The 27,805-nt window shown below is 32.9% G+C and overlaps 3 protein-coding genes across 3 annotated transcripts in view; 2 read left to right on the top strand and 1 right to left on the bottom strand.

Annotated features, from left to right (window-relative positions):
• The window catches only part of LOC140061988 (laminin subunit alpha-1-like), a 57,989-nt gene extending 57,053 nt beyond the window's left edge, over nt 1–936 (top strand). Inside the window, exon 41 of the mRNA XM_072108028.1 lies at nt 818–936. Within this exon, the coding sequence (XP_071964129.1) occupies nt 818–849 (32 nt within the window). The 3' untranslated portion in view covers nt 850–936. The remainder of the gene's footprint in view (nt 1–817) is intronic.
• A 274-nt stretch (nt 937–1,210) lies between these two features.
• Nucleotides 1,211–27,603, top strand: LOC140062337 (laminin subunit alpha-2-like). Its single transcript, XM_072108510.1, has 20 exons — nt 1,211–1,442; nt 1,912–2,055; nt 2,345–2,475; nt 2,917–3,094; nt 3,619–3,740; nt 4,623–4,773; nt 5,108–5,252; nt 5,935–6,052; nt 6,578–6,698; nt 7,097–7,270; nt 8,072–8,220; nt 8,719–8,901; nt 11,183–11,319; nt 15,849–16,026; nt 21,361–21,556; nt 21,839–21,997; nt 22,534–22,693; nt 23,076–23,209; nt 24,030–24,249; nt 24,647–27,603. The coding sequence occupies exons 1-20, from the start codon at nt 1,338–1,340 to the stop codon at nt 24,772–24,774; spliced, it is 3,033 nt and encodes a 1,010-aa protein (XP_071964611.1). The 5' UTR covers nt 1,211–1,337; the 3' UTR covers nt 24,775–27,603.
• Nucleotides 18,192–19,226, bottom strand: LOC140062988 (5-hydroxytryptamine receptor 1A-beta-like). The gene has a single exon (XM_072109415.1). It carries the CDS (start codon nt 19,224–19,226, stop codon nt 18,192–18,194), a length of 1,035 nt encoding a protein of 344 aa, XP_071965516.1.
• Nucleotides 27,604–27,805: the final 202 nt, after the last annotated feature.

Raw genomic sequence — 27,805 nt, forward strand, 5'->3', positions numbered from 1 at the left:
AATCTGAGTGTAACTCAATTACGATTTTTAATATTATAGTGAAATACATATTATATACATTATATACACTCAGATTTAAAAGATAAATGCCGAGTAAACTTATACTGGACGACTACGGAGGGAGGTACCCTCTAGTATAATCCCACCAAGTGACTTCCAGGAGCAATCCGCCGTTTTCTCACAAATATTTAATTTCTAATACCATAAAAACCATAAGTAACACTGAAAATGTAAAAAATACACAAACGGCGTTTCAAAGTTATTGTTGGCTGGAAAAAATAAAAGTGGGCTTGCTTATTGTCGGCTCTTGACACAAGCCTTCCATGATTATGTTTTTATTCCCCAGAAGGACTGGACACAGAGTGGTTTCAGTCACGTGGTTTTAAAATACTATGCTGCCCTCAATGTTTATATTTAGTTAGACTGTACGCCAATTTGCCCTTACGCCAATTTTTGTCCTTACGCCAATTTTTGTCCTTTCGGCAAGTTTTGTCCTTTCGGCAAGTTTTGTCATTAAGCCAATTTTTGTCCTTACGCCAATTTAACCATACGGAAATTTGTTCATATGGCAATGTGTTTGTGTGTCCGTACGGCAATATTTGTTTGTCACTCGAGGAATTATGTCTTTAACGTCATTAGTTTGCCTTACGGGAGCGGAATTGTTCGTACGGCAACGTTTGTCTATTTTTGCCCTAATGGCCGCCCATATTATAATACTGTCACTCATTGAACTAATCAAATTTGTAACTGATTTGCAGGAAGGTGGTTTATTTTAAAGTGCAAAAATTCATAAGAATAACTATTGTTTTGTGTACAGTCGTATTTTTATCTTTCTTTAGACCTTGGTAGGAAGGCTATAAATGCCACAAACGTTGCTTATAATGCTGAAGTGACTACTCAGGGAGCCAAGACTATTATTGATACTGTGTCTGCAGGAATTATTGCAAGCACAGCAGTATTTCAAAAAGGACTAAAAGATAAAAATGCAGGCGAAGTGTCTTTAGATGAGGCAGATAAAACAAGTATGTTCTTTCTCACTTAAATAGTGACTTTTAACTTTAGAGATATGGTGCATCAAGTTAAATACGTTTCAGATTGTCAAGTTTGTTTTAATTTATATCATTTTCTTTCAGTTGGGTCTTGGCTCTTTATAAAACTTTTGAGGGCCCTGTGACACATTAAAATCACAATTGTTTCTATTAGTATTGATTATCATGCATCTGGAAAATCAGAATTACAGCTACGTTATTGTGCACAAACCTGTTTATTAAATTAATTACTTTTTAGTTTCCCGACTTGAAGCTTCAATCCGCATTGCTCGTGAAAAAACAACTGCAATGGAATCAACAGTTACAGAGTTCAATGCCCTCAATGATGTAGTCATTGGAAAGTTTGCAATGTTGAAAGAACAGATTCGAAAAGCTAGACTTGTCGCTTCAGATGTAAGTTTGATTTTTATTATTTTTAAACCAGTATGTGCAAGCCAATGTTTGTGTAGAGTGAGAATGTAAAGTATAATGCAGAACAAAGTCAAAGTAACAATGTTTTACTGGTGCTATAACTTTCTTTCTCTTTGTTTCCATTCACATAGGTCATAAACATACATAAATAATCATAGTGGTGAACATGTTTGCTACCTTTTATGTCCTTTCTATATCACATTTTACTCATTGTAGTGTTTATTGTCATACTGTACAAGGCCGTAGCGAGAGGTCAAAAACAGACGAAGCAATTGTGCTTTAAATATAATTATTAATAAAAATATGACGATCTGTGCTGGGGAATTGGGATTGGTAGTGACAATTGTCTGCCTCATGCTGGATATGGCCTGTAATTCCTATTGTAGGTTTGTGTGTATTGATATTGACAACTTTCTTTCTATGTATTGTTTAATGAATCTTTGAATTTTAGATTCGAGTTTCACTGAAATCTGGAGAAACTTGTTCACGGTCTTATAGACCTCTGGTGACATCATCATTCTTCAATACAATTGTTGTCAAGGTGTCGATTGAAGGTGGTAGCCATCTTATCTTCTACATGAATAATACTGAATCCGTAAGTTTACCTAAAACGAATAATAGTTATTAATATTCTCCTGTTGTGTAGTCTGACTTCCAAAGTTTAAACTTAATACTAAAAGAATAAAACTTAAGCAACCTTTCTGTTTTTCAAGTTTTTCCAAAGCTTGCCAGTGTAAACCAGAATAACAAACTACAACAAACTGCAGGAAACTATTTTGCCAAAGTCAAACTATTTTGCTGAAATTTCATTTTATTTAAAATCAAAAATGTACTAATCATAGCCTTTCATGTTTCATTTTTATACCAATGTTATTTTTTTTTAGTCGGACTTCCTATCTCTAGAGGTGTTAGACAGACAAGTTGTCTTAAAGTTTGACTTGGGTTCAGGATTTTTCCGCCTATCTCATCCAGCTTTATTACAAGATAATAAATGGTATAAAGTTGAAATTACAAGGTATGGCTTATTTATCTTTTTAATTTTATGATTTCATTGTGCTGCTTTGATCAATTCTAAAATCAAATATGAAGCAAGAAATTCAAATAATTTATAATGCTTTTAGCAGTGAGCTTGTTGTAGATGTTCTCTGAAGCTATTTCGGCTACATTTCTTTTTTCTTTTCCTATTTGGCAACATTGTTAATCATCATTGATTTCATTGCTGTCATTGTCAGCATCATCATCACCATCATTGTCATCATCAACATCATCATCATCATCACCACTGTCATCATCATTATCATCATCATTATCACTATCATCATCTTCATCATATTAACCATTATCATTTTTCCTCTTTCCTTATGTCTCAAACTATTACGATGTCTCTAATATTTTATGAACCAACCAATTAATTGATATACAATATTCATCAATCGCACATTATTTTGCTTTCTAGATCAGGGCGGCAGACGTTGCTGAATGTGAACGTAGTGAAAGATGCACAGGTTACAGACACATCAGAAATTACGGAACCGAATGTAGCAGTAGAAGGTGAATCGAGTGGATCCAATACCGTTCTGACATTCAATGAGAACAGTAAATTCTTTGTAGCAGGACTACCTGATGGTGTATCTGTAAGTGTTGTGGCAAACCAATTTTTAAAATGAGGTCAAAGTGTAACATAATGTGAAATAAAATAGTCACACTACTTGTACCATTTCTGCCAGTTCATAAAGGCAAGACAATTTTGTGTTATTTATTTCCTTTAATATTCATTTTGAGTTGAACGGATATATATATCCTTTACTTGCACTGATGAAGGGCTAGTGTTGCCCGAAAGCTCGGCTAACTTTTCTGGCTGTTTTATATTATTGTTTTGATTTAGCTTTTCGCTTTTTTTTTTGTATCTCCATTGAGATTCAGTCACTGATACCCACAGCATTGTCATTTTTTCAGTATTTTGCCTTTGGATTTATGTATATATTCTTTAATATTTATTCTGGCAGAATTTGAATATTTGATATACTTCAACATTGTTAGCATGTTCTACTATTTCGTGTCATTCATTCCTGCTGTGGGGGCTTTGTGTGTCTTAAGTAAAAATCCCAGGTGTTACTTTAAAATATACACACACTAATTACCTTATTTGATATTACAGGATTCTCATCTACGAACAACATCGTTCAGCGGATGCTTGGATGTAATTAAGTTTGACAGTAACTTGATTGGACTACATAACTTCCTTACAACAACAAATAATTGCAGTTTATGTTCAAGAGCGTAAGTTGAATAAGTGAATTATTGACAAAGATTAGCAATAATTAATTTTGAAACATTTTGTATTTTGTTGTACTTTACTAGGTTAATTGAACATATTTTTTAAACATCTTGTGTTGATTACACTTAACTGTACTGTCATTGGTTTTAATTACACTAATCGGTATTTTATTACTGATTATATTGAATATAAATTGTAATGCTGCTTATTTGATAAATGTGTGTGTATATAAACTTGCAACAGCATGGATAAATATTGGTTTGATGCAAAACATTATTTAGACTTAATAGTTTATTGCTAAAGATTTGGGGGTTTTTTTTCACTTATAATAATAATCTGAATATTTTGAAGCGCTCTTTACCAAAACAGTGCTTGCAATAAAAAAAGGTGGTGTTTAAGAACAGATTTAAACTTTTTCAACGTAGAATATTACATATACAATAAGGTAATGGATTCCAAAGGAAAGGTACAGTGGCAAAAAATGCCCTGTGGGAAGTAGAATTTGCCTAGTTTGTTTTAGGCACTTGTAGGATTCTGTATCAGTGGATGAACGGAGACAACGGCTAGGTTGATAAGGTCTTAAACCTTGTCTACACTATCAAACCTAATGTTACAAAAAATGTAATGTGCCCATGGACATGATGATGTCATTGCACTATCACTAAAATTTGGGCATAGCACTACCATATTTTGACTATTGGCACTTCTGTAAATAAGACCACCTTCACAAGTGAATATGATGTACTGTACATAAAACAGTCCAAACCAAACCAACATATTTATTTTATAGTCTAGCATATTTGATTATTTATTATTATATAATTTTAAAAAATAAAATTATTATAAATATTATTATACAGTTATATATACTTTGATTGTTTTAGTCCTGAGGAACTCATTACTACAAATGAATACAGTTTTCAAGGAACAGGGTATGTTGTACTGCAACAGAAGGAGAATGTCAATAACTTCAAACTGGACATCAAAACATACGCCGAGAATGGCCTTATATCTTTCGCAGCTTCAGATGATCAGGTTGGTATATTTAGTTCTTGTTCACACGTGACACAAAGTAAGGTTTGGTTTACACACTAGATTTATTGTTACGTAATTTTCATTTTGCAGTTTTGTGTGTTTTGTCTAGATGTTGGTAGTTTTTTTTAGGTTATTGATTTCCTTTAGTTGTACATGAGCACTTTGGTGGATATATGCGCTTAACAAATTATTATTCTAAATTACTAATGGTTTGTTTACCAGGTAGTTATTTCAACAGTTATACCACCATGAGCCTTATGGTATTACTATGTCAACTTTCTTTTTTACGGTAGCATGCAGTTTCATAAAATCTATGTCATATTTTAAATTTCAGCAATCTTTTACATCACTTGAATTGATTGATGGAAAGGTTGTTCTCAAGTTTAACTTTGGTACTGAGACCTTTAAGATCCTATTTGATAAAAAGGTAAATGATGGAGAATGGCATTCAATCTTCAGTAAATGGAACGGAGAAAGGGGTGAGTAAAGCCAAATTGAATTTAGCTCAAAGTACTAATAACTGTTTTCCTTTTCCTCAGCAAGCAGTCATAATATGTCATCTGAATAGAAAGACAATGCAAAGGATAGTACAAACATCTTAATGGCAGTCTGATTCTATATTCATCTCACTCTCTACATTGTTCTATTTACAGCACATTACTGAATCTACTATTTTACTAATATGACTTAATGTCAAGGGTTTAGCCTAGTCTGCAGGCATTGGTTCAAGCCTGCCTTATTGATTGTAACAAAGATACTTTATTCTTGTTGGATGAGTATAAACATGTTGGTCTGTTGGTCCCATGTACACACATACCATGTCTCCCAGTTTGATAATCAGGGTAGGTTTCACTACTGGCTCTCATGGGTCAGTAGAAAGCCTAATCAAAATGTTCGCATTCTCCGGTTCTACATGATGGTACAGTTTTATAAAGTTAGCAAAATTACAGTAAACAAAATTAATAAAAATCAATATAAAAAATGTTTGAAAGTAATTTTTATAAAATATGTACATTTTCTTTGCTGAATACAACTTTTAAAGATTAGTTTGTCCTTATTTGTACAATTCCTAATAATTACTCCATACATCAATTTGCGATATATATAATTAAATTCATTGCACGTGATATTGTGTGGTTTATCATGTGACATATTTTTCAGCTTTTGTGAATGTTGATGGTGAATACGAGTCGGTGATGTTTCAAAAGCGCACTAAGGAAGGTGTTGAAACTAATGGCAGACTTTATTTTGGTGGATTAGACCTAATGTATCAGTTAAGGTAAATTTGGACCAATGACACTACATTTTATATTCATTCAATGTACATAAGCACCACCTAACTAATCACAATTTCAGCCTGAAATATACCTTTTTGGAGCTGGAGCAGTAGGCCTAGCTAGCTAGCCTAATCTGCTCTAAATTAAGTTGAATAATAGAATAAATGGGACTCAAATAATAATGTTTCTTTCAAAGCTATAGTACATGTCATATTACAATAAATATTTATGAAAATCATTAGTTTATGAAATATAGGGGTCTAAAAAATTATTTAAAAAATATTGTTTTTCATGATGCATATGATGCAAACAAATTTTGTCTTTGAAGTAAATGTGTACAACTTTTTGAATGTTGATGTTCTAGTAGAATCCTTGTGTGTAATGCCTCCCTACAAACTGGACAACATTTTATGTACAAGTTGGGTGGGGCTTATACCAGTGTCTGTACAGTACATATCAAGCATAGAAATACGCATAATAAATAAATAGATTAAGAAATAACAGAATGATAATGTTTTCTTCAATAGTGTGGATGTAATGCGCACCCCATTTCGGGGTTGCATGCGGAAACTCCAATTAAAACTTCAAGTGCTATCACTGCAGAATAGTGAAGAGTTTGCAGGTTTTCGCGTAGGGTGTGTCAAACAGGTAGGTCTTTTAATTTTTAATTTTTATATTTATTCACTCATTTCCTTTATTTTGGATAGTACATCCCTATACAAAACAAGAACAGAAAATATTTCACCAGGAAATTAACAATACCATCTTCCATAAAAACAACCTACGATATCCTAAAATATCAATTTGTACCAACGCTGATTCAGGTTGGATTGTGGAAGAACATTAACTATGGTTTTAAACAGACTATTGAAACTGTCATGAACTATGAATAGAGTTCCTCCAATATTTATAAAATTAGGGAATATGTTATTTTTAATAAAGATTATGCTTGTATGTACTAGGGTATAGTATATATTTGTTATTGTATTATATTTTGATATATATATATATATATATATATGATGTCATCTTTATCATAACAATAGCCGTCAAGAACAGTGAGTTTTCAAGGAGATGGCTACCTTGAAATGGAAGGTATCAATCTGCCTTCAGATGCTAACATTACACTCGCCTTCTCAACTTTCCAAGAAAATGCCTTGTTGTTGCTTGGCATTAACAAACCAAGTCGCAAGAGAAGAAATAATGTTGACAACACACAGGTAATCATTTTTTAGCTGAAATTGACTTGTTGTACCAATATATTGTCTGAGGTATCATGCAAATGCATATTATTTGCAAGAGCCGATCAGAAAGCAGATTGTGTAGGTTTTTTAAACATGTATTTATTTACATGTACATATTTATTCCTTGATGTTATGTCTTTGATATGTGTATATGGTTTTGAAAACAATGCCACATAGGCACATCCACACATTATGTAAAAGTGGTATGTATATGTGGTAACTGATAAATACAATATGCAATATAATCTACAATTATCAAAAGAGATAAAATGGCCCATGGATATCTAATTCCTACTACTTCCTGTATAAACCAGTATAATAGAAGATAACATTATCACTTATTACCCTTGGCTAATGCTAAATTAATAAAACATCAAAGAATAAGGTTTCAAAAAGAGAAGTGTTGATGAATGACATCATCATGATGAACAATAACAATTATTCATACACTTTCATGTGCTTTGAACTTATGCTGTATCATAACGGCTTGAACAATTTGAACCAACCTTGAGAAAGGAAACATTTTACAGTTTTTAAAAATATTGTTATCAGTGGAGTAACAGCTATGAGCGCTCACTGGCTAAACCCAGCGGCCTTTGAGATTATGGGGGTCCCTGAGCAGTGCCCAGAGGGGAAAAAAAGGCATTTAAATATGTCTAAAATAAGGCTGAAAATGCCTGAAACCTCCAGCGTAGGAGGGTTACTAAGGTTTCCTAAAACAGATGCCTCTGCATTACATCACTGATTGTTATGGTCTCATTGTTTTTTGTTCATTAGAGTGGTTACTCAATCTACTTGAGTGGTGGCCATATTGAAGTTGCAATGAATGCAGGCTCTGGAGAACGTGTTGTAAAAACAAAAAAGGCAAATGGCATGTTTAACGATGGCAAACCACATGTTGTTATTGTTGAGAAAGCTGGAAAAAAGTAAGTGTATAATAATAAACCTGATAATTTACCATCGTGTTCTGTAACTAAGGTTGTTACATAATTTTTCGATTTACAGTGTAAACTTCCCTTGTTTGTAAACATTATCAAAAGTCATAAATATATATAAACTTTTTGAAGGTCAGTTCTTTTATAAGTAAATCTCACAGAGTGTGCTGTTTTTGGCCGTTTTAGGTTTCCCTAAATGCAGTATACAGTAGCTTGGATAGTTCAGGACGTTGCTTTTCACTTGTTATCAAGTATGACAAACATACATACATGTAGCAATTTTTTACCACAGAACGTCATTCTAACAGTGCTGAGCCACGAAAAATAAAGTGGTGAGGGAACGGGGAATAAACGGGAATAATCTGTGTGCTAGCCACAGGGTTGTCAAAGGCTCTCTGTGAAAAAGTGGTCAGGTTGACATCTTACAAACCATACTAGCTACGGCCCTATCCAATATGAGTCATTATTTGTCATTTGCCTATTGTATAGAATCAAATTGTATGTAGACGACATTGCTGCACCAAAAAGCCGCAGGTTGCTTGGTACAGATGAGAAAGTGGTTGTGACATCAATATTTATAGGTGGAGTTCCTTCTGAGCAAACCTCACCAGCACCACCTCTATCAGGCTGCATCCAGAATCTTGCAATAAGCGATAATGTTAAAATTGATAGGTAAAGTACACTATTTAAAGTTTACTTTTTGATTAAATGTTATTAAACTTGGACATGCTATGCTATATGTTTTGCACAAATGTGATAATTAAATGTTGTTTTCATGTTTGACAAGTACATGATTGGTGTATATGTTCTGCGTGGTTCTAGGACACCTACCCCCTAGACAGTTACCCCCCGGATGTTTACCACCCGGACAACTACCCCCTTAGGACAACTACCCCCTTAGGACAACTACCCCCTTAGGATAACAACCACCCCCTTAGGACAACCACCCCCTTAGGATAACTACCCCCCGGTCAACTACCCCCCCCCCCCCCCCCCCCATCCAAAAGTAGACAAATATATAGGACCGGTTTCTGTAAAAATGAAATCATCTGTTTTTAACGGGTGTTTCGAAACTAGAGACCCGAGACCAGAGACTGACACGAGACCCAATACGAAAAGGGAGCCCTATATTTGGGTCTCCCTTTTCGTATATTAGGGTATCCCTTTTCGTATAGTGTGGTCTCTCTTTTCGTATAGTGGGGTCTCCCTTTTCTTATAGTGGGTCTCCCTTTTCGTATATTTAGGTCTCCCATTTCGTATATTTGGGTCTCCCTTTTCGTATATTTGGTCTCCCTTTTCGTATATTTAGGTCTCCCTTTTCGTATATTAGGGTCTCCCTTTTCGTATAGTGGGGTCTCCCTTTTCGTATAGTGGGGTCTCTCTTTTTGTACATGGGTCTCCCTTTTCGTATATTTAGGTCTCCCTTTTCGTATTGGGTCTCGGGTCTCTAGTTTCGAAACACCCGTTTTTAACCGATTATTCTGTTTAACAGCACGCTAGACCCTAGATGTGCTAGATTTAAAGTACCGTATTTATTGAAAAAACGGCCTGGGCTGTTTATTGTTCAGGTGGTTTTTAGGTGGACATTTATTGGAAGAAAGTTGTTTATTCAATGGGAGGGGGTATAATCTAATGGAAATAGACGCCGATTATTCCATATGATGTGTCATGGGAGTGACATGGTCATAGTTTATTTGAGGGGAATTTATTTAAAGATCGCCGTTTATTCGGTGAGTGAACATTAAGGTCAAATATCAAAAGTGATATTATTCTTCAAGTGTACAAAAATACAAATGACAAATTTGAGACAAAAATTAATTCTTTTAAGACCAGTGGTTATCGAAGCATTGTCCTGACGCAAAAATTATTATTATTATTAGCGAACCCAGTCTTTACAGTAAATACAGGGAGTACTATATAATACGTTCGACTATCCTATGATCATGTGTGACAATCTTCAGTTTATACCAGGCTATATTTATGTTCAATCTTTTACTTTTGTTTACAATAATGAATAGTAATTCGTCAAAGTAACGAATTAAAATATAGTTATTAATTCCTATTATACGCTGTTGCAGAGTCAGGTTGTTGAATGGTCTGGGTGGTAGTTGTCAGTCCGGGGGGTAGTTGTTCTAAAGGGATAGCTTTCTGGGTGGTAGTTGTCCAGGGGTTAGTTGTCCTACGGAGGTAGTTGTCCTAAAAGATTATTTGCCCTCGGAGTATTGTCCAGGTCCAGGAGGTAGTTGTCCTACGGGGAGTATTGTGTCAGAGGCAGTTGTCCGCGGGGTAATTACCCGGGGTGGGGGGTAATTCTCCGGGGGTAATTGTTCCTAGGGGGTATTGTCCGGGGGTAGTTGTCCAGGGGTTAGTTGTCCTACGGAGGTAGTTGTCCTAAAAGATTATTTGCCCTCGGAGTATTGTCCAGGAAGTAGTTATTCTACGGGGAGTATTGTTTCAGAGGTAGTTGTCCGCGGGGTAATTATCCAGGGGGGGGGGGGTTGTAATTGTCCGGGGGGTAATTGTTCCTAGGGGGTAATTGTCCCGGGGGTAGTTGTCCTAAGGGGGTAGTTGTCCGGGGGTATTTGTCTGGGGGGTAGTTGTCCTAAAGGGGTAGTTGTCCTAAGGGGGTAGTGGTCCAGGTGGTGGTTGTCCGGGGGGTAGTTTTCCGGGGGTAAATGTCCAGGGGGTGAATATCCGGATACGGTTCTGCGTGTGTTTGTAGAGGTTAAACAGATGATTGGTGTATATATGTTCTGCATGTGTTCATAGAGATATCATAGATAATGTTAACATTATGATAGTAAATAACACCAATAATATCTAAAAACGCTATTGTTCTCAGGCAATCGACCATGTGCATGTTTTAATCAATCTTATTTTGGTTTTTCTTATTTTATCTTATTACAACAATATTTTTTAAAAATCATTTCGATGTTAATTTTTTTTTTTTTAGGCCTCCCATTGACTTTGCAAACTATCTTGGTTTTTCTGCCGCATATATTGATGTCTGTTCTGTCATAGCTGAACCTTCTATCTCGGAGGAAGCATCTGTGTCTTTTGTCACTCAAGTTATACCTGTCAACACACCAGGTAAAGTTTGAAAATTGCATTTTATGTAGGTAATACATTTGTTCTTTTGTACATAATGTTCACAATAAATGATTTATAATAAGTATCACAGTCAAATAAGTACCTCAGTCAAATAAGTACCACAGTCATAAAAAATGTACCGCAGTCAACATGTACCGCAGTCAACATGTACCGCAGTCAACATGTACCGCAGTCAAACATGTACCACAGTCAAATAAGTACCACAGTCAAATATGTACCGCAGTCAAATAAGTACCACAGTCATAAAAAATGTACCGCAGTCAACATGTACCGCAGTCAACATGTACGTACCGCAGTCAAATAAGTACCACAGCCAAATATGTACCGCAGTCAAATAAGTACCACAGTCAAACATGTACCGCAGTCAAATAAGTACCGCAGTATAATAAGGACCGCAGTTAAATAAGTACCACAGTCAAATATGTACCGCAGTCAATCATGTACCACAGTCAAATAAATAAGTACCGCACTTAAATAAGTACCGCAGTCTATTAAGTGGTATTAAGTAGTATTGCTCAATGTATTATATAATCAAATAAAAATGACCTTCATTAATTATCTACATTTTACTGATGTTTTCTATTTTTAAATATGTATTAGTTTTGTAATGCAAGGTTAAAGTCATTAATGAATAGACATAACATTAGGTTTTGTGCGCCAGCCGGTATGGATACAAAATTAATGTATGACATACAATCAATTTGGTTTTGAACAGCTAATTTTATTCATTTTCATCAATTCTTTATTTCGTATTCAAATGTACATATACAGCATTACAGATACAAAACTGTTTAACTATAATTACATAATAATAAAACAATACAACAATAATACAAAACACAAATGTGTAATGATATCTAAATTAAATAGTATTTTAGCTGATGAATCTCATATTCTCAACAATAATTTAGTACTTACAAGATCTAGAAGATTAACAACAATTCCAGTTAAAACAAATAGACATAAATTTTCATTCTTACCTAGCGCTAGTATAGTCTACACAACAATGAGTTTGAAAGATTGGTCATTAGGTCTGTTGTATTTTATATTGCTTGATCAGTTGTTGTTGTTGTTGTTGTTACTGTTAGTTCCAAGTTGATCATGAATGTAAATATTATGTGTGATTGTTTTGCTTGTGTTTTTCTGCCAAGAAAACAATTATCATTATACTATGTATGAATGACGAATCTAAATCGAATCTGAATCTGAATCATGGACCACAAACTAAATACGTGTACATAATTTAAATCTCTCGGAATAAAAATGCCCAGTTTGCATCCACTGCTGAGCTGTGAAAGGCATTTCTCATAATGCACATAACCAGGATATTATAATAGATTTTATGTTAAAGTGAGTCAACTAAGCAGTAGCAAAGTGGATAGAAACTCCCCCTCAAAACACAGGCGTAGTGATGCGTAACTCAGTCGGGGCTTAAGATTTAAAACTGGCATAAACTGTATATCTCCTTGAGAGAATTCGTAAAAAATCTAATAAAATAGCTAAGTTAAACGTATGCGACTTAGAGGGCCTGTTTCTATTGAAGAATAAAAAAAGAATGTTTTTTTGGAAACCGGTTTCAGCTGTTGTTTATAAATAAAGATCGCGTTGCAGCTCAATTTTTACTCCAATAAAACCGGTTCCGTCCATGTGCGTTCGTTATGAATGACATCATTATATACACCACAATGCAGTTCGTTAGGCGGAAGCGTGATTGGATCGAGGTCATGTTTACTTTTTTTCGCATAGCGCGATCCCCAAGAAATAGCATCCATTTCATCATCATAGCATCCATTTTATCTTTTTGATATTCGTCGCTGCAGAACTGAATCTTCTTTTCAATCATATATCCCACATGTTACCAGAATTTGGAATAATTTACCCAGTGAAATCCGCAACTTAAATATTTCTGTTAGTTCTTTTAAAACCAAATTACTTAATTATCTCAATATTTATTTTTTAAATAATTTGATATTGAAAATGTGGGGTGTCACGAAACCTAAGACCACGAAAGCTAAGACCCCCTAAGACCTAAGATCACGAAAGTTAAGACCCAAGACCTAAGATTACAAATATTTATCTTTCGCACCTGCCTTGTATTTTAACTCCCAACATTTAATATTCTGAATACCACACCTTAGAATTGGCACTTTAATGAAAAAGAATCACATAAAAAGTAACAAATACATTTTTAAATTGATGATTTTACAGACGTTTTTCTCGCACACAAAATGACTAGCCTACAGTACAGTAGGCCTACCCCATGTTCAATGTTTTTGTTTCTATGGAACGTCAAAAGAGCAAAAATTATATAGAGGGCTGAAAACTCTGTGGAGTCCATCTACAGTGTGGATGGAACAATGTAAAATTAAAATTGTAATGATAATAGTATAATCATGCAAGTACGAAGAAATAAATACTGGCAAATAAATTTTAATTTAAAAATCATGATTTGTTTCGTTTTCTTTCTGTTTTTATACTTGTACTATTATTTTTGCTCCTTTGGCGCTCCATAGAAACAAAAACATTGAGCATGTGTGTGGGGGGAGCTCGAGGAGTTACAGTATACAAAGAAAAATGTCTGTAAAATCATCAATTTAAAGGATTTATTTATTTGTTTTTATGTGTTTCTCCTTCTGAAAGTACCTATAAATCCTAATTTTAAAGTGTGGTATTCAGGATAAAGTTAGTCAACAAATTTGGAGTCAAAATACAAGAAAGGCAGGTGCGTAAGAAAAACATCCTCTGAACCAACACAATGGAGTAAATATATACCAACAAACAACCCGTCAAGTTTGTTTGTTGTAAAGAAAAAAATAAACATTTACTCAACGGGCGAAAATAATGTGAGTTTATCTATGTTTTGCGGTAGTATTTAATTATATTTATGGTAATAAATGAAACCTACTGTGTTTAAAATTATGTATGGATAAACAAGTATTGTTTTTAAGCTGTAGTATATCTTAGAATTTGTAATCTTAGGTCTTGGGTCTTAGCTTTCGTGATCTTAGGTCTTAGGGGGTCTTAGCTTTCGTGGTCTTAGGTTTCGTGACACCCTGAAAAGGGGTGTAGTTGGTCGCTTTCTTGTCGATGCTTTTATTGTAGAACGTAATTTATTTATTTTTCTCTGTTCTGGGTTGACCAACTAGCATAGGTGTTTAGCACCTGTTTGGTCTTTCCGTGCCTCCTTTTATAATTGTTTTGTCTTCTTATGTTTATGGCAGAAATTGAATAAATAAAAAAAAAAAAAAAAAAAATCATAGAAGGGGGAATTATTACCTGAAACGTTATTGTGGTCCTTGGTTAAAGTATAGGTACGTCGCACCCTCTGATATTGTCAAGTTGAACTCGTCTAGCTTTCACACGCTTTACAATATTCTTGAAAACATGTAGGCCTTTAGGCCTACGTGAGTCTTTCTTCCGACTCCCGACAAGTCCCCTCATCTTCTTCCCTTCACATATTTTTTACGAACCTCGTAATGGCATCGGTCAACATTTTTTAGTTAAATAAAATACTCACTATCTAGAGAAATAAAAATGACTTAGGCCTAGGTCCTATCACGCAGGTTTGACTGCGAGTTGACAGCAATCGTCCCAGTGCAGCAGACTGGAGAGTTCAGTTTTTGGGGTCAAATTGAGACCGCGATTGTGTTGCAGCTAAAAATTGCTCCACGGAAACCGGTTTCAGAACGGTTCTTTGCGATCGAGACCTCAATCAATTGGGGTTTTTGAAACCGTTTTTAAGATCGGTTCTTTTTTGTGGGGACCCATTTCTGCTGGCAAGAAAAAACGGTTCTTGAAAAGAACGGTATTCAAAACCGTATTCTCTGCTCTATAGAAACAGGCCCTAAGTCTAAACATGCGACCCTTAAAATGGTAGAGCGTATACTCGCTTAACCTTCTCGTCCGTTATTTTTAGAATATAAATTGTCTCCCATCACTAGTCCGTATTAGATCTCTTTACACTCGAACTGGCAGATATAGAAAGTCATTTATTCTGAACTCTATAACTATATAACAGTAAAACATCTAGATAAGATTGTATTACTATAAATGTGTCTCATCGTTTTTGTTGGCATCATGACAATTATGCTCTTTGTATCTTCTGATGTGTTTTTGTTTATCGTGTTTTTTTTATGTATATATAATTTTAAGAGCTTATCTGTGTACAAACATCAAATTTTAAATATTTTATATATTTGACAATAAATGCTGTGCAAGCAGCGCATTCATGTGATTGGCCGACGATGGTTCCTCTCTATGGTGGCTTGAACACGATTATAAAATGATAACATTGTGACTGAACTTCCATTTAGCGTAAAACTCACATATTGAAATTTATATTAACCGCTGGTTTAGTTTGATCATAATTGAAGATTTTTTAAACTGTAGCTGCAATATCTATAGATTAAGACTTAAAGTTTCAGAAACTTATCATTTAGTTTTGTTTGTCACTAATAACATTGATTGTAAGGATGATAACTACAATGTTTTATTTATGCTCATTTTAGGATTGTTATCCTCCCAAAACCAACAAGCTCTCGAAGCCCAAGAAGAATCTTTTTTCACATGGCCTCAGTGTTATAAAGGTGAATTTGAGACCATCCTAGGAGCTAGGCAGTTTGGTATTACCAGAAACAGTCGTCTTGAATACAATGAAAATTTACTCACTCGCAATATGCAAAAAATGTAAGTACACACTTTTGATATATTTCATAGTTCATTTTATTTGTCCAAAAGGAAATTCATGTTGACATATACAATTGGTTAGTAATACAGAAAAAGACAATAATATTTGAAAAATACAACAGAACTACAATATTACTCTGATGAACAATGAAATGAACTTAGTTGATGAATTATAAAGTATCGATTAATTGAATAAATGATTTGATTATATGACACCCTTTGAAGATGTGGCCCGTATCCCATACGGGGTAATTTACTGTCCCAGGATGTGAGGCCTTTGTACAGGTAGGTTGACTTTGCACTTTTTGAGCATTTCACCTTTGACCTACATCAAACAAACAAAATGCAATTTTTAGAAGGCCAAAACATTTCACATAACAATAAAACCAACAATTGTAGAAAGTTACAGTCATAAAAATATATTTTGCATTTTTCCTAAACCTATTAAAAATACTTTATTTAGCCTCAGTCACTTGGAGTAGAAACCTCGTGTCTTCAGAAATTAATATTTACTGAAGAGGTTAAATCTTTGCCACTTTTGGAGTTATTGATGTTTTATGAAAAAAAACAGCATGGCTGCAAGTGGTATAGTTGGTATTGTCCATTGAAAAAAGAAATAAAATGGTGTTTATTAATTTGATGGTTAGTTTAATCACGTGAAAAGAATTCCGTTGCTTCTTGTTATTAAGAGTCAGTTTTATACTATGTTATTTACTAGAATTTAACTCATGATTAAGTTGAACCAAAACAATGGTCAGAGATGTCCAATTGATATGGTCTGCATTGTCCATTGGAAAAATGAAATAAAATGCTGTAATCAAGATAGATTCATTATTTACCTGAGTGCTAATGTTTAGAATACCATCTGTGGCAATGTTGATTTTGTTAACGATTGATTGATACCAAAACATGAATGATACCGAATGCTGCAAAGCTACTTTGTTATTAAAAATACAATAATATTCATTACACCATGTGACTTACAATTAAATTATTTATTATTAACCAGATCAATATTCTATAAAATTGTTTCTTCAGAAAGAAATAGTATTTGTATTTTCCATCAATAATACTATTTATTGGTGCTCAGAACTCATAATGTTTATTTTTTTAAATGTCATTCTACAGTACTTTCCTATCATTCAAGATGTTGATATAGACAAAAAATGTTTATTAAGTACTGTCTACACTATATCAAACTAGTTTGACAAAAAAAGTGTGATGTGCCCAAATATGGTAGTGATATGACATCATCATGTCCATTTGTGGGCACATCCCATTAATTTTGTCACATAAGTTTGATAGTGTAGACAGCTTTAAGAACGTAAATACCATTGTAAATGTTCACCCTTGATTAACATATTGTTTGGCTTACATAAGTATGTAATGACCTTTATGAACAATGACCTTGAAAATAATGATTTGCCTACAGAAGCTTGATTAGTATAATTACTTTAAGATTACATTTCACTCAGTTAAAAATCTAATTGTCTAGCTAATAGATTTAAGTAATTCAATGGTAAATCACAAACATTTCAACTCAACTTTAGAGTGATGAAACTGTCAAGATTTAAATACCAATAAAACAACGATCCAGCGAGATGATGCAAAGATTAAGTATACTCGCTGTGCAGCAGAAAACATCACTAGATATCCATATGTTACAAACAGTAGTCAAAACAACAAATTTATGTTCTTAATACTTTTTAGATATCTTTGATTTATATAAAATAGACAAACAGATAATTAATAAATAAATTCTTTATTTTTGTATTTTATAATTACACTACAGGGATAAATCCATTTAGTTGTCTGAGAATAATATTTACAATTGATTCTAATTTCAAATTATTGTCCAAATTACATCAATTTCATACTTCAAGTTTATACAAGTGCAATTTTAGATATAAGTAGAGTCCACTAAAAGCTTAACACTTTTTCTGCAATTATAGAGAGGATAACAAAAGGTTAAATAATAACCAAACATTATAAAAGTGTTTGAGAGATGATAAATTGTGAGAATCCCCAGGACAATCATTATCTATTGATCAAAAACAAAACATGCCCTATAATTACGTTGGATATACGTTTTTTCTAAATGTACACATTTTGTGTAGAAAGATATATGCCATGTTATTGGCTAATTTATTTTTACAAAGCATAAATTAAACTGTGTCCATGGTTGGTTGTTTTAAGTGTAAAAGTTTTCTGAAAGCATGCTGGAAGTCCTTATTGAATTTAGTATAGATGATTGGATTTACTGCAGAGTTGCTGTAACCAAGCCATAAGAAAACACTTCCCCACACCTGAGGCAAAGAACAGCTACTGCAGAATGGTAGTATAAGTGCTGTGATAAAAAATGGCAACCAGCTAATGAGGAAAGCACCGGTGACAATGCACAGTGTTTTAGTCGCTCGTCTTTCTCTGCGTATTATTAAAGATTGCTTCGTAGATCCGATACAAAGCATGGACTTAATTGCAGAGTTTGGTTTTTTAAAGGATGAGTCACTATTTCTGGCACTGATGGGGTGAAATTTGGACTGTTTATGAATGTGATCCATCGCTTTACGAAAGGTACGCCAGTACACAACCAACATAACAGTCATCGGTATAAAAAATGCTCCAAATGTGGAAAAAATTGTATAGAACTTATTTTGAGTAATTATACATTCTTTTAAGTTACTTTCTGTTGACCTCAAACCGAGTAATGGAGTGATAGATATTACCAAAGCAACCAACCATACGAAAATAATCATAGTGATCATGCGTTTACGCGTCCTTTTTCTCATGTAGTTTACGTGCTGTGTAATTGCCCAATAACGATCTAGCGAGATGATGCAAAGATTAAGTATACTAGCTGTGCAGCAGAAAACGTCACTAGATATCCATATGTTACAAACAGTGTTTCCAAGGACCCAATCATCAGTTAACGCAGACACCAAACTTATCGGAAGGACAAGAATGGACAAAAGAAGATCAGATAAAGCCAGTGACGCTATCAAATAGTTTTGCGGTAGTTGGAGACTTGATTCTTTCCAAATAGCCAATAACACAAGTATATTTCCACAAAATATACATGATATTACTATAACTAGCAGAAAAGCGACTATCAGTTTAAAAGCAACTGTGGTGGAACTTTCAAAAACAAAATTTGTCTGATTTATACAATTTGTCCAGTTGGTATGTATATCTGATGCCATCCCACAATAATTCTACTAATTTTAGTCTTGACCAATCGTTTGTTTCTCTTGACCACTCTCACTGCGGTAAAAAATATGATGTTTATCTTTAAATAACTTTATTATAATTTAAAAACTTAATTTTGTTTTCCGTTCAGAATATTTTACAAGGTAGGCCAAATCAGTAAAATTAACCTTATAATGTAATAATAATTGGTTGAAACAGTATCTTAGTTTGAGGTGTTCCTTTCTTAATAAACAGTACAATGTATGTTGTCATATTCACGTACATATCCAATCAGTATTTATTGTTCTGTACACTATTTGTACTGATTGAATATAGCACTGAATTTAATTGATCCAAATGCAAGGTCTGAACAAATCAACAATGATATTGAGGATTGCAAATTTTAATTTAGATACAAATAAATTAGAAGAAGAGATGGCAAAATGCTATTCCTACATCAGGATTAATTCTTCATTTTTAAACAATTAATTTTTATTTAAATGGTTTTGAAGTTACTTGTGCTATTGAATCAAACTTTGAAATGGTCTGAAAAAGTATTATATCATGTTACATTTACTCAAATTCCTCACACACTGTTAAAGGGGGCTTTATTTCAACGCTCATTCTGCCTAAAAATAAATTTGGTTATTATTGATATTAGTGTAATATGTTTACATTTTTTATTTAACTTGGAGGTACCCTTTAACAAGCTTTTTTAGAAAATGTCATTGTTTCAACTCTTTTACATTAGTTTTTGTTGTTTAAAACAAAACATCTTTATTTTGTTAAATAGTGATGCGTTATCATACTACCTATAATGGGTTTTCATAATTGTTCTATTTTAAGTATGTACTTTAGAAAGGTTAAGTAAATAACTTTATTGTAGGACCATCAATTTAGATAGGTATGTAACAGGATCTACTAACTATACAATCAGAAATGCTAATGAAACCTTTTTTTTCTCTAAAAAACTATAAAATTGAGTCATAAATAAATAAAATTAAATTAAACCATAAATAAAAATTATTAAAAACTATAACCTGATGAAATTAAATATCATTCTGTCTCAGTTTTGGAATGTTTTACTATACAGTAATACATTATTACTTTGTACTTTACTGATGACAACAAAATAAATGTGAAATATTACAATAAAAATGTTACAATTGTTAAATAAGTACTTGTAATAATAGTAAAAATATAATAAAAGGTAACTACTTACAGGCTTAAAAGTTCAAATGTTAAACAAAAGTAATACTTACAATTATTTAAGTGATTATAAAAACCGTAATATAGCAAGTGTGCGACGAGATGTTACAGTGAGATAATGATGAGTTGTGGTCATTGAAATGATTGCAAAGAAACACAATTAGGCTAATATAAAAACTGTTACATAACATCTTTAAACATGATGTTCCCTCATTGGCTAGTTCATTGTTGTAGTGGAGGACATCAAGTATGTGTGGTCGAGGTTGTCATATGCATTGAGTTAAGTAATAATTATACAACTGGCTGTACACTGTATTTATACCATTCACAAGCTGTGGATATTTTGTGATATGTTCATTATAATTTGAAATCGGTAGCAGAAATCAGCATAGCATTATTTATTTATTTCTGTATAAATATACTGAATTTAAAGGCATAGGAGAAATTCAAAACTCAAGAAAGACAACCATATAAAAAATACAAAAATAGGAGATTTGGCAGATTGCAAGATAAAAAATAGAAAGTATTATTTTGCTATTTTATTTTGAGTTTGATCAATACAATTGATAGCACAGGAATATAATTTATAGCTTCTATTAAAAAATATGAATTACATAGAATTCTATTATTTTTTAATTTACTGAATATTTAATTTATATAAAGTATCCTGAGCATCACAGAATACATTTTTTTTAATTTTTGTAGATTCAGAATTATCATAGTAGTTAACTGTATTTAATTTTCATATTTTTTTTTTCAAAAGGAACTACTGTTGCATGAAAGGTCTTGATATGTCCAATATTATTTACTTATTGTACTGCACTTTCGAACCTTTTATGAAGATGTCCTAATAATATTCCATATTATTACTATTATTGTTATTAACACATTTATTTATTGAATTCTCACAAATGCTTTTTGTTATTATTATCTTTATAGCTTTGAAATAGAAATTGAATTTCGCACCGTCAGCTTTATGTCTGGTGTGTTGGCCTTCATGAGGTCAGAGGATGATTCTGTTTTCTTCGGATTGCTTCTTGTCAATGGCATAGTCGTGTTTCAGTTTGATAATGGTGAGGCTAAAAAGCATGATATTTCTATACAAACTGCAGTTGATGATGGTCTTTGGCATCAGGTATGTTCCAGCTAAATTGTATTGTACTTAATCAGAACTTCATGAGATACTGTATAATTATACTTATAACGCTCTGTATATAGAAAACGTAATTGTCAGGTGTAAATAGGCCAACTTTAACAACAATTAAACTACAGATATAAAAAAATTAGACAAATACATTTTAAGTACACTAGGACAATCGGTATGTTTAAATAGGCATGACACTTAATAACAAAAATATACAACATAACAAGGTAAGTACAGTTTAATAATATTATATATTACTGTAATATATTTTAGGTTACTATTAACCGTAATCGACGTACAGCCACACTTACAGTGGATGGAAAACAGCAACGTAGCAAAGCTAGGTATTGGGACAAGTACAGAATGAGATTACAGTCACCATTGTACATTGGAGGCATCCCAGACTCAGCCAGCAAGAGGCTAAAAGATGATGTAAGTCATATTATAATATAATATTAAAAATAAGATAAAATATGATAATAATATTAAAAATTATATGCTAGTAATAGTTCAGTAACATCTGCAAATTTGGGTTTGTCAAATTTGATCATAATTATTGAAAATAAACAATATTGAAAATAAACAAGATCAAGGTATAAGATGTGACTTTCCGAGTTGATTTTGTTTTGTCATATAATTTTACCCTGCATTCTTTTTATTTTATGTATTTGTGTTCAAAGCACTACTTTTATGTATACAATAAAACCTTGAAACGAAGCCCCTTTATTATTTTGCAAAAGTTAAAAAAGAAGCCAATCTCGAAAAGAAGCTTCTCTCGAAAAGAAGCCAAAGCAATAGTCCCAAAAATAAAAGAAGCTCATGGATTTATTCTGAGAGTTTACAGTATTGATTAAATGCAAATTATAGATGAAAGTTATGGTGGTTTGACAGATGAATGAGTGAATGAATGAATGACTGTTCATGCTAAAAAAAAAACCCCCAAAGTTTTGATTTCATTCTTTTTTTAGGTACCTACAACATTTAATGGATGTATACGCAAGTTCCAATTAAACTACAAAACCATAAATCTAGCTGCCATCAATGACACTTATGGTGTTACAAACTGTTACAAACCAACAGAACAACCAGCCTCGATTCACTTCCTTGGTTCTGGATTTGTAGCACATGGTAAGGCGCAACTAGGGTGAACCCTATAATTTTGAAATGTTTTAAGTGTAAAAATTCACAGTGTAACTCCAATCATGATTTTTTTTTTCATTAAGAGATTATTATACATTTATGTATTTGTATTTTGAACTACTGTATGGATGAATAAAGGTGACTATGACTACGTACTAAATTTTGTTTGTAAGATAAGATAATTATTGAAATCCACAACGCAATTGCGATCATGATCATTATCTATTTATTATTAACAAAACAGACAGACATACTCAAAAATGTTGTACTAACCTTCTTTCTTTTCGCCTTTTGTATAATATGTCTATGACAATATATACTACTTAAACAACTTGTTATCTAACATTTTGTTTGATTTGTTTTATTGCAGATAATGCCTTTAATGTTGGTGAACGTTTTGAGATCAAAATGAAGTTTAAAACAAATCGAAACACTGGAACTCTCTTATTTGCAAATAGCGATGTTGCTAGCGATTTACTCTCGTTAGAACTAAAGAATGGAACGGTGAGTTGACATGGTTTTTATTTATTGTTATATTTTGAGGAGAAGTTTAGAATTGATTGGAAAAACAACTATTATGCATCTCAATACAGATAATAAATAAATCAAATGTAAACAAATACAGCCAGAAACAAATGCGAAGATGGCAGAAGACATGATATTTGTTTTCCATAACTTAGAAACATAAACACAACACATTTTTATTTTATTTTGAAAAGTTTGCATTATAAAACTGACAAGAAATGATAAATAATTAAATCTCTAAAGTGGTTGGCTTTAAATTAGTTGTTTGATCTATTTGTTACATAGAATAAATAATAAATAGAGGGTGAATGAATGGATGGATAGGTAGAGGGATGAATGATTACACATTTCTATGTGTATACTGATAAATTGAAATATGTGCTAATTGAAGCTATGCAATTGTATGATTAAATTAGTAGTTAACATTCTTGTCAAAGCTTCTTCATGATGATTGTAAAGTTAGTCATAGCTGTTTGAGATAAATGAAGTTACATCCTCCTACTGCAGCTTTGTCTCATGTACATACCCCACTTACAAAAAATGATATTTCACATTTTGTACTATATAAGTATATTGCTAAATCAGATTTACATGATTGTTGATATTCCGGTATTTATACCTTTACAGTTACTGTAGGGTCTATGTAAGTAACTAGACAGTGATTAATAAGCTAATTATATTGATTTTTAAAATGACACTACATAAGCTACGACACTTTAAATTAAATGTCATATAAATTCTCCATTCATGCACAATAAGTAAACCCAACTAACCCAATCATTTGTTATCTTCTTTTTAGATGGTATTCACTGTAAATAATGGTCAAAATTCAATGTATGTGACGTTTACACCAAAATCTATACTATGTGACTACAAATGGCATGAAGTTCACGCCCTCAAGGACGGTGACATGCTACAACTTAACGTTGATGAAAGTGATCGACCAGAAGAGTACACAGGAAGCGGAACGACAACAAGTGCAGATACGACTAGTTCACTTTTCTTTGGTGGTATACCAGGTAAGTTTCCATTCATTTTAAGCAAGAAAAAAAAGGTCCAGTGATTAATATTTATTGAATTTGGATTTGGGATTGGTAGCATCCATAACCTAGGACCTTGGTATTGGTAGCATACATAACCTAGGACTTGGTATTGGTAGCATCCATAACCTAGGACCTGGTATTGGTAGCATCCATAACCTAGGACCTTGGTATTGGTAGCATCCATAACCTAGGACCTTGGTATTGGTAGCATCCATAACCTAGGACCTGGTATTGATAACAGGCCATAGCATAACATCCATAACGTATAGAGGACCCTAAACCCAAATATATGTTTGTATAAACATGATTAAAATAAACCCTTTCCTTTTATACCCATCATATTTATAATACTGTATAATCATTATCGCTTTAGATTCTTTGTCAGCAAAATCTGGGTTTAATGGCTGTATCAGAAACATCATCCTAAATGGCGCCTATACCGACCTTTACTCTGCATACCAACATCATCACGTCATACTTGGAGTTTGTCCGCAAGGTTGAGATTTACAACAGATTTAACTAATTTTAATTTATAGTATTTACCCAAAGATGTTTCTATTATAAATATTTTGATGAAAAGCTATTTTTACAGTATTTATAAGATGATGTATTTGTATGGATTTAACAATGTAAATGGATGATTTTATTTTAATAAAAACATATTTTAAAGCATTAAATGTCTTGAAAGATAGCTTAAACATAAAGCCTTCTTGCAATTTAACTTTTAATTGAAAAATATTTAAAATAATTGGAAGATGGTGTAAATGAATGTTGATAAAGTTCATCCAAGCATTTTAAGTTAAATATTCAAATTATTAACAATATGAAAGAAAGTGTCCATTTGAATTAACTGCAAGGTTTTGATGAGGACAGTGGTTGGAATAAAAGTTATAATTTCAACATCTTGGTAACTTTAGGATTGCGCAAAATAGGAGAGTTTCTACAAAGTCTCCTTTTAATAGGTCGCTATATCATTTTAAAGGTTTCTGGTAGAATTGACCTATAAAACACTGTTAGTCATTGTTGGGTCATTTTATCTTCTCTGTATTCTTGTTCAGTGTCATACTGTATTTCAACAGAAAGACGACAGATGTGACAACATGTAAAATAGACAATTTTAGGGTAAAAATTTTATAAACATTTTGTATTTATTTAATTGTAAATATTTTATGTACAGTGTTTTAAATTTTAATATGTATTTAATAACTTGTTTATAAAGGATTTCTAAGAGTGCTTTCACTGCGACTACAAACTTCTAATTTAGACAAAAAAATACTGAAGTGTCTTTCAGTGCATTCCTATGAATATGATATTTGGGGCAGTAAAGGTACACAATGGAGTTTGGTATTATTCATTACTTATTTTATATCACAGTTTTTTTTAAGATACTTAATCATAAGTGTGAGGTTAGATTATAGTACTGTTCAAATTCTAAGCATACACATTTATGTCAGACTTGGACAAACAATTGTTAATGTTATGACTTTTAGATGATAAGTTAAAACTTATTTAGAACGATACAATTAATATTTTTAACAAAATAACCCAGTTTAATTACATGATTTTTATAATACAAACAATATTCTGGACATACACATTCTATTATGACAATTAATGTTTTAACATTTGGTTTTTAAGCATGTCAGTTTCAACAAATGTTGTGTTTGGAGTTGGATAGCCTAGTGGTTAGGACACTTGACTGTCATACAGATAGACCCGGGTTCAATTCCCGACAACTCCCAGTCCACTCAGCTGTAAATGAGTACCTAGTTGAAAATACTAGGGAGAACAAAGGCGGCATGGAAAGGAACTGGCCACCGTACCACATAATGCCGAGGCTTAGTACAATGAGCTCCTAACAGCTTATTCCCCTACGTTCATAGAACACGGGACTCACCTCACCTCACCAAGGGGAAAAAAGGTAAATAAGCGTTCTCAGGGGTATCAGAATGGCGTCAACATTTTTAATATGCATGTCTATGACAATAAACTATGGTTACATTCAGTTTATACTGGTATGATATTGTTAAATTGTGTTGTAAGCTAGTATACAGTAAAAACAAATTACCATGTAAAAAAAGCAAATTTCGACCCTTTTAATTGTATTGCACTATCTATGATGATAATGAAACAATATCTGGATTGTTAAGAGTTCAGTGCATAACTTAATTCTGAAAGCCTTCTTTCTTCCACATAACATTTTTGCAAACACTTGTCAAGATCGATAAGTGGTAAGATATTCACTAAACAAACTAATCTTATTTTATTTTATTTTCTAAAAAACAATTGAATATATCTATCTGCATAGGCAGAAAATGCAGAATGTTATACCATACCTATACCATAGGATCCATGCCTATACATAACAAAAGCATACCATATTGAGAAAAAAAAAAGTAATTAATTCCATACCTTTAATGCTTAGGCCTAACTTGTCTCATAAAGATCTCTATGCTTGTCTAAAGTTTGTCAACCTACCGCTGATAAACTTGCTATTATTGAATTCCGCGCAACGGCACTTAATTGTAATTTTTAAAAATCACAATGGATTTTTTTTTTCTCTCCGCAAAATGCTCTGTTGTTTTGCCCTCCACTTTTAAAGATGGGTCTGCTGTTGGATCAATTCTTGCTATAAAGGTTTCTGGAAAATTGAAGTAATGTGTAGCTGGCCCTACAATTCCTTGTAAAATCTCGAGTGCGTACTTATAGGCACGAGCGTACCCAGGTTCCTTTTGATGATTCACCTGTTTGTGTGTTATAATATAGGTAGAAATATGTGTGTACTGTCCCACTTTGTAGTAATCGTCGCACTTTGTAATACCTGTCGCACTTTGTAACAAAACTGTGCCACTTATTGTAATATTACAAAGTATGACCATTATTTTTAAAAAACATATGTTCGCGCGACTCGGGGGATCGAGATCCTGCTGCAGACTACGGTAACTGGTCCAGTACCAGTAGACCAAATTTGTTACCGGTGGAGCACAGTGATATGAAATAGAAATAAACACTAATTTTACTATCCGTATGTACTCACGTTGGACCCAATTTGGCGCCAGTGGAGCACAGTGATATAAAATAGAATAAGTCACTGAATTTTAATATTTTTTTGTATGTTAATACACTGTGCTCAAGTGGACCCAATTTGGCGCCAGTGGAGCGCAGTGATATAAAATAGAATAAGTCACTGAATTTTAATATATTTTCGTATGTTAATACATTATACTCAAAGTGGACCCAATTTGGCGCCAACAGAGCAAAGTGATATAAAATATAAATAAGTCACTGAATTTTAATATATTTTCGTATGTTAATACACTGTGCTCAAGTGGACCCAAATTGGAGCCAGTGGAGCACACAGTGATATTAAATAGAAACAAGTCACTTAATTTGAATATCTTTTCGTATGTTAATACATTGTGCTCAAGTGGACCCAATTTGGCGCCAGTGGAGCACAGTGATATAAAATAGAAATAAGTCACTGAATTTTAATATCTGTTCGTATGTTAGTAATACAGTGTGCTCCAGTGGA

The sequence above is a fragment of the Antedon mediterranea genome, chromosome 11 (assembly GCF_964355755.1).
Source record: "Antedon mediterranea chromosome 11, ecAntMedi1.1, whole genome shotgun sequence".
NCBI classification, from domain to species: domain Eukaryota; kingdom Metazoa; phylum Echinodermata; class Crinoidea; order Comatulida; family Antedonidae; genus Antedon; species Antedon mediterranea.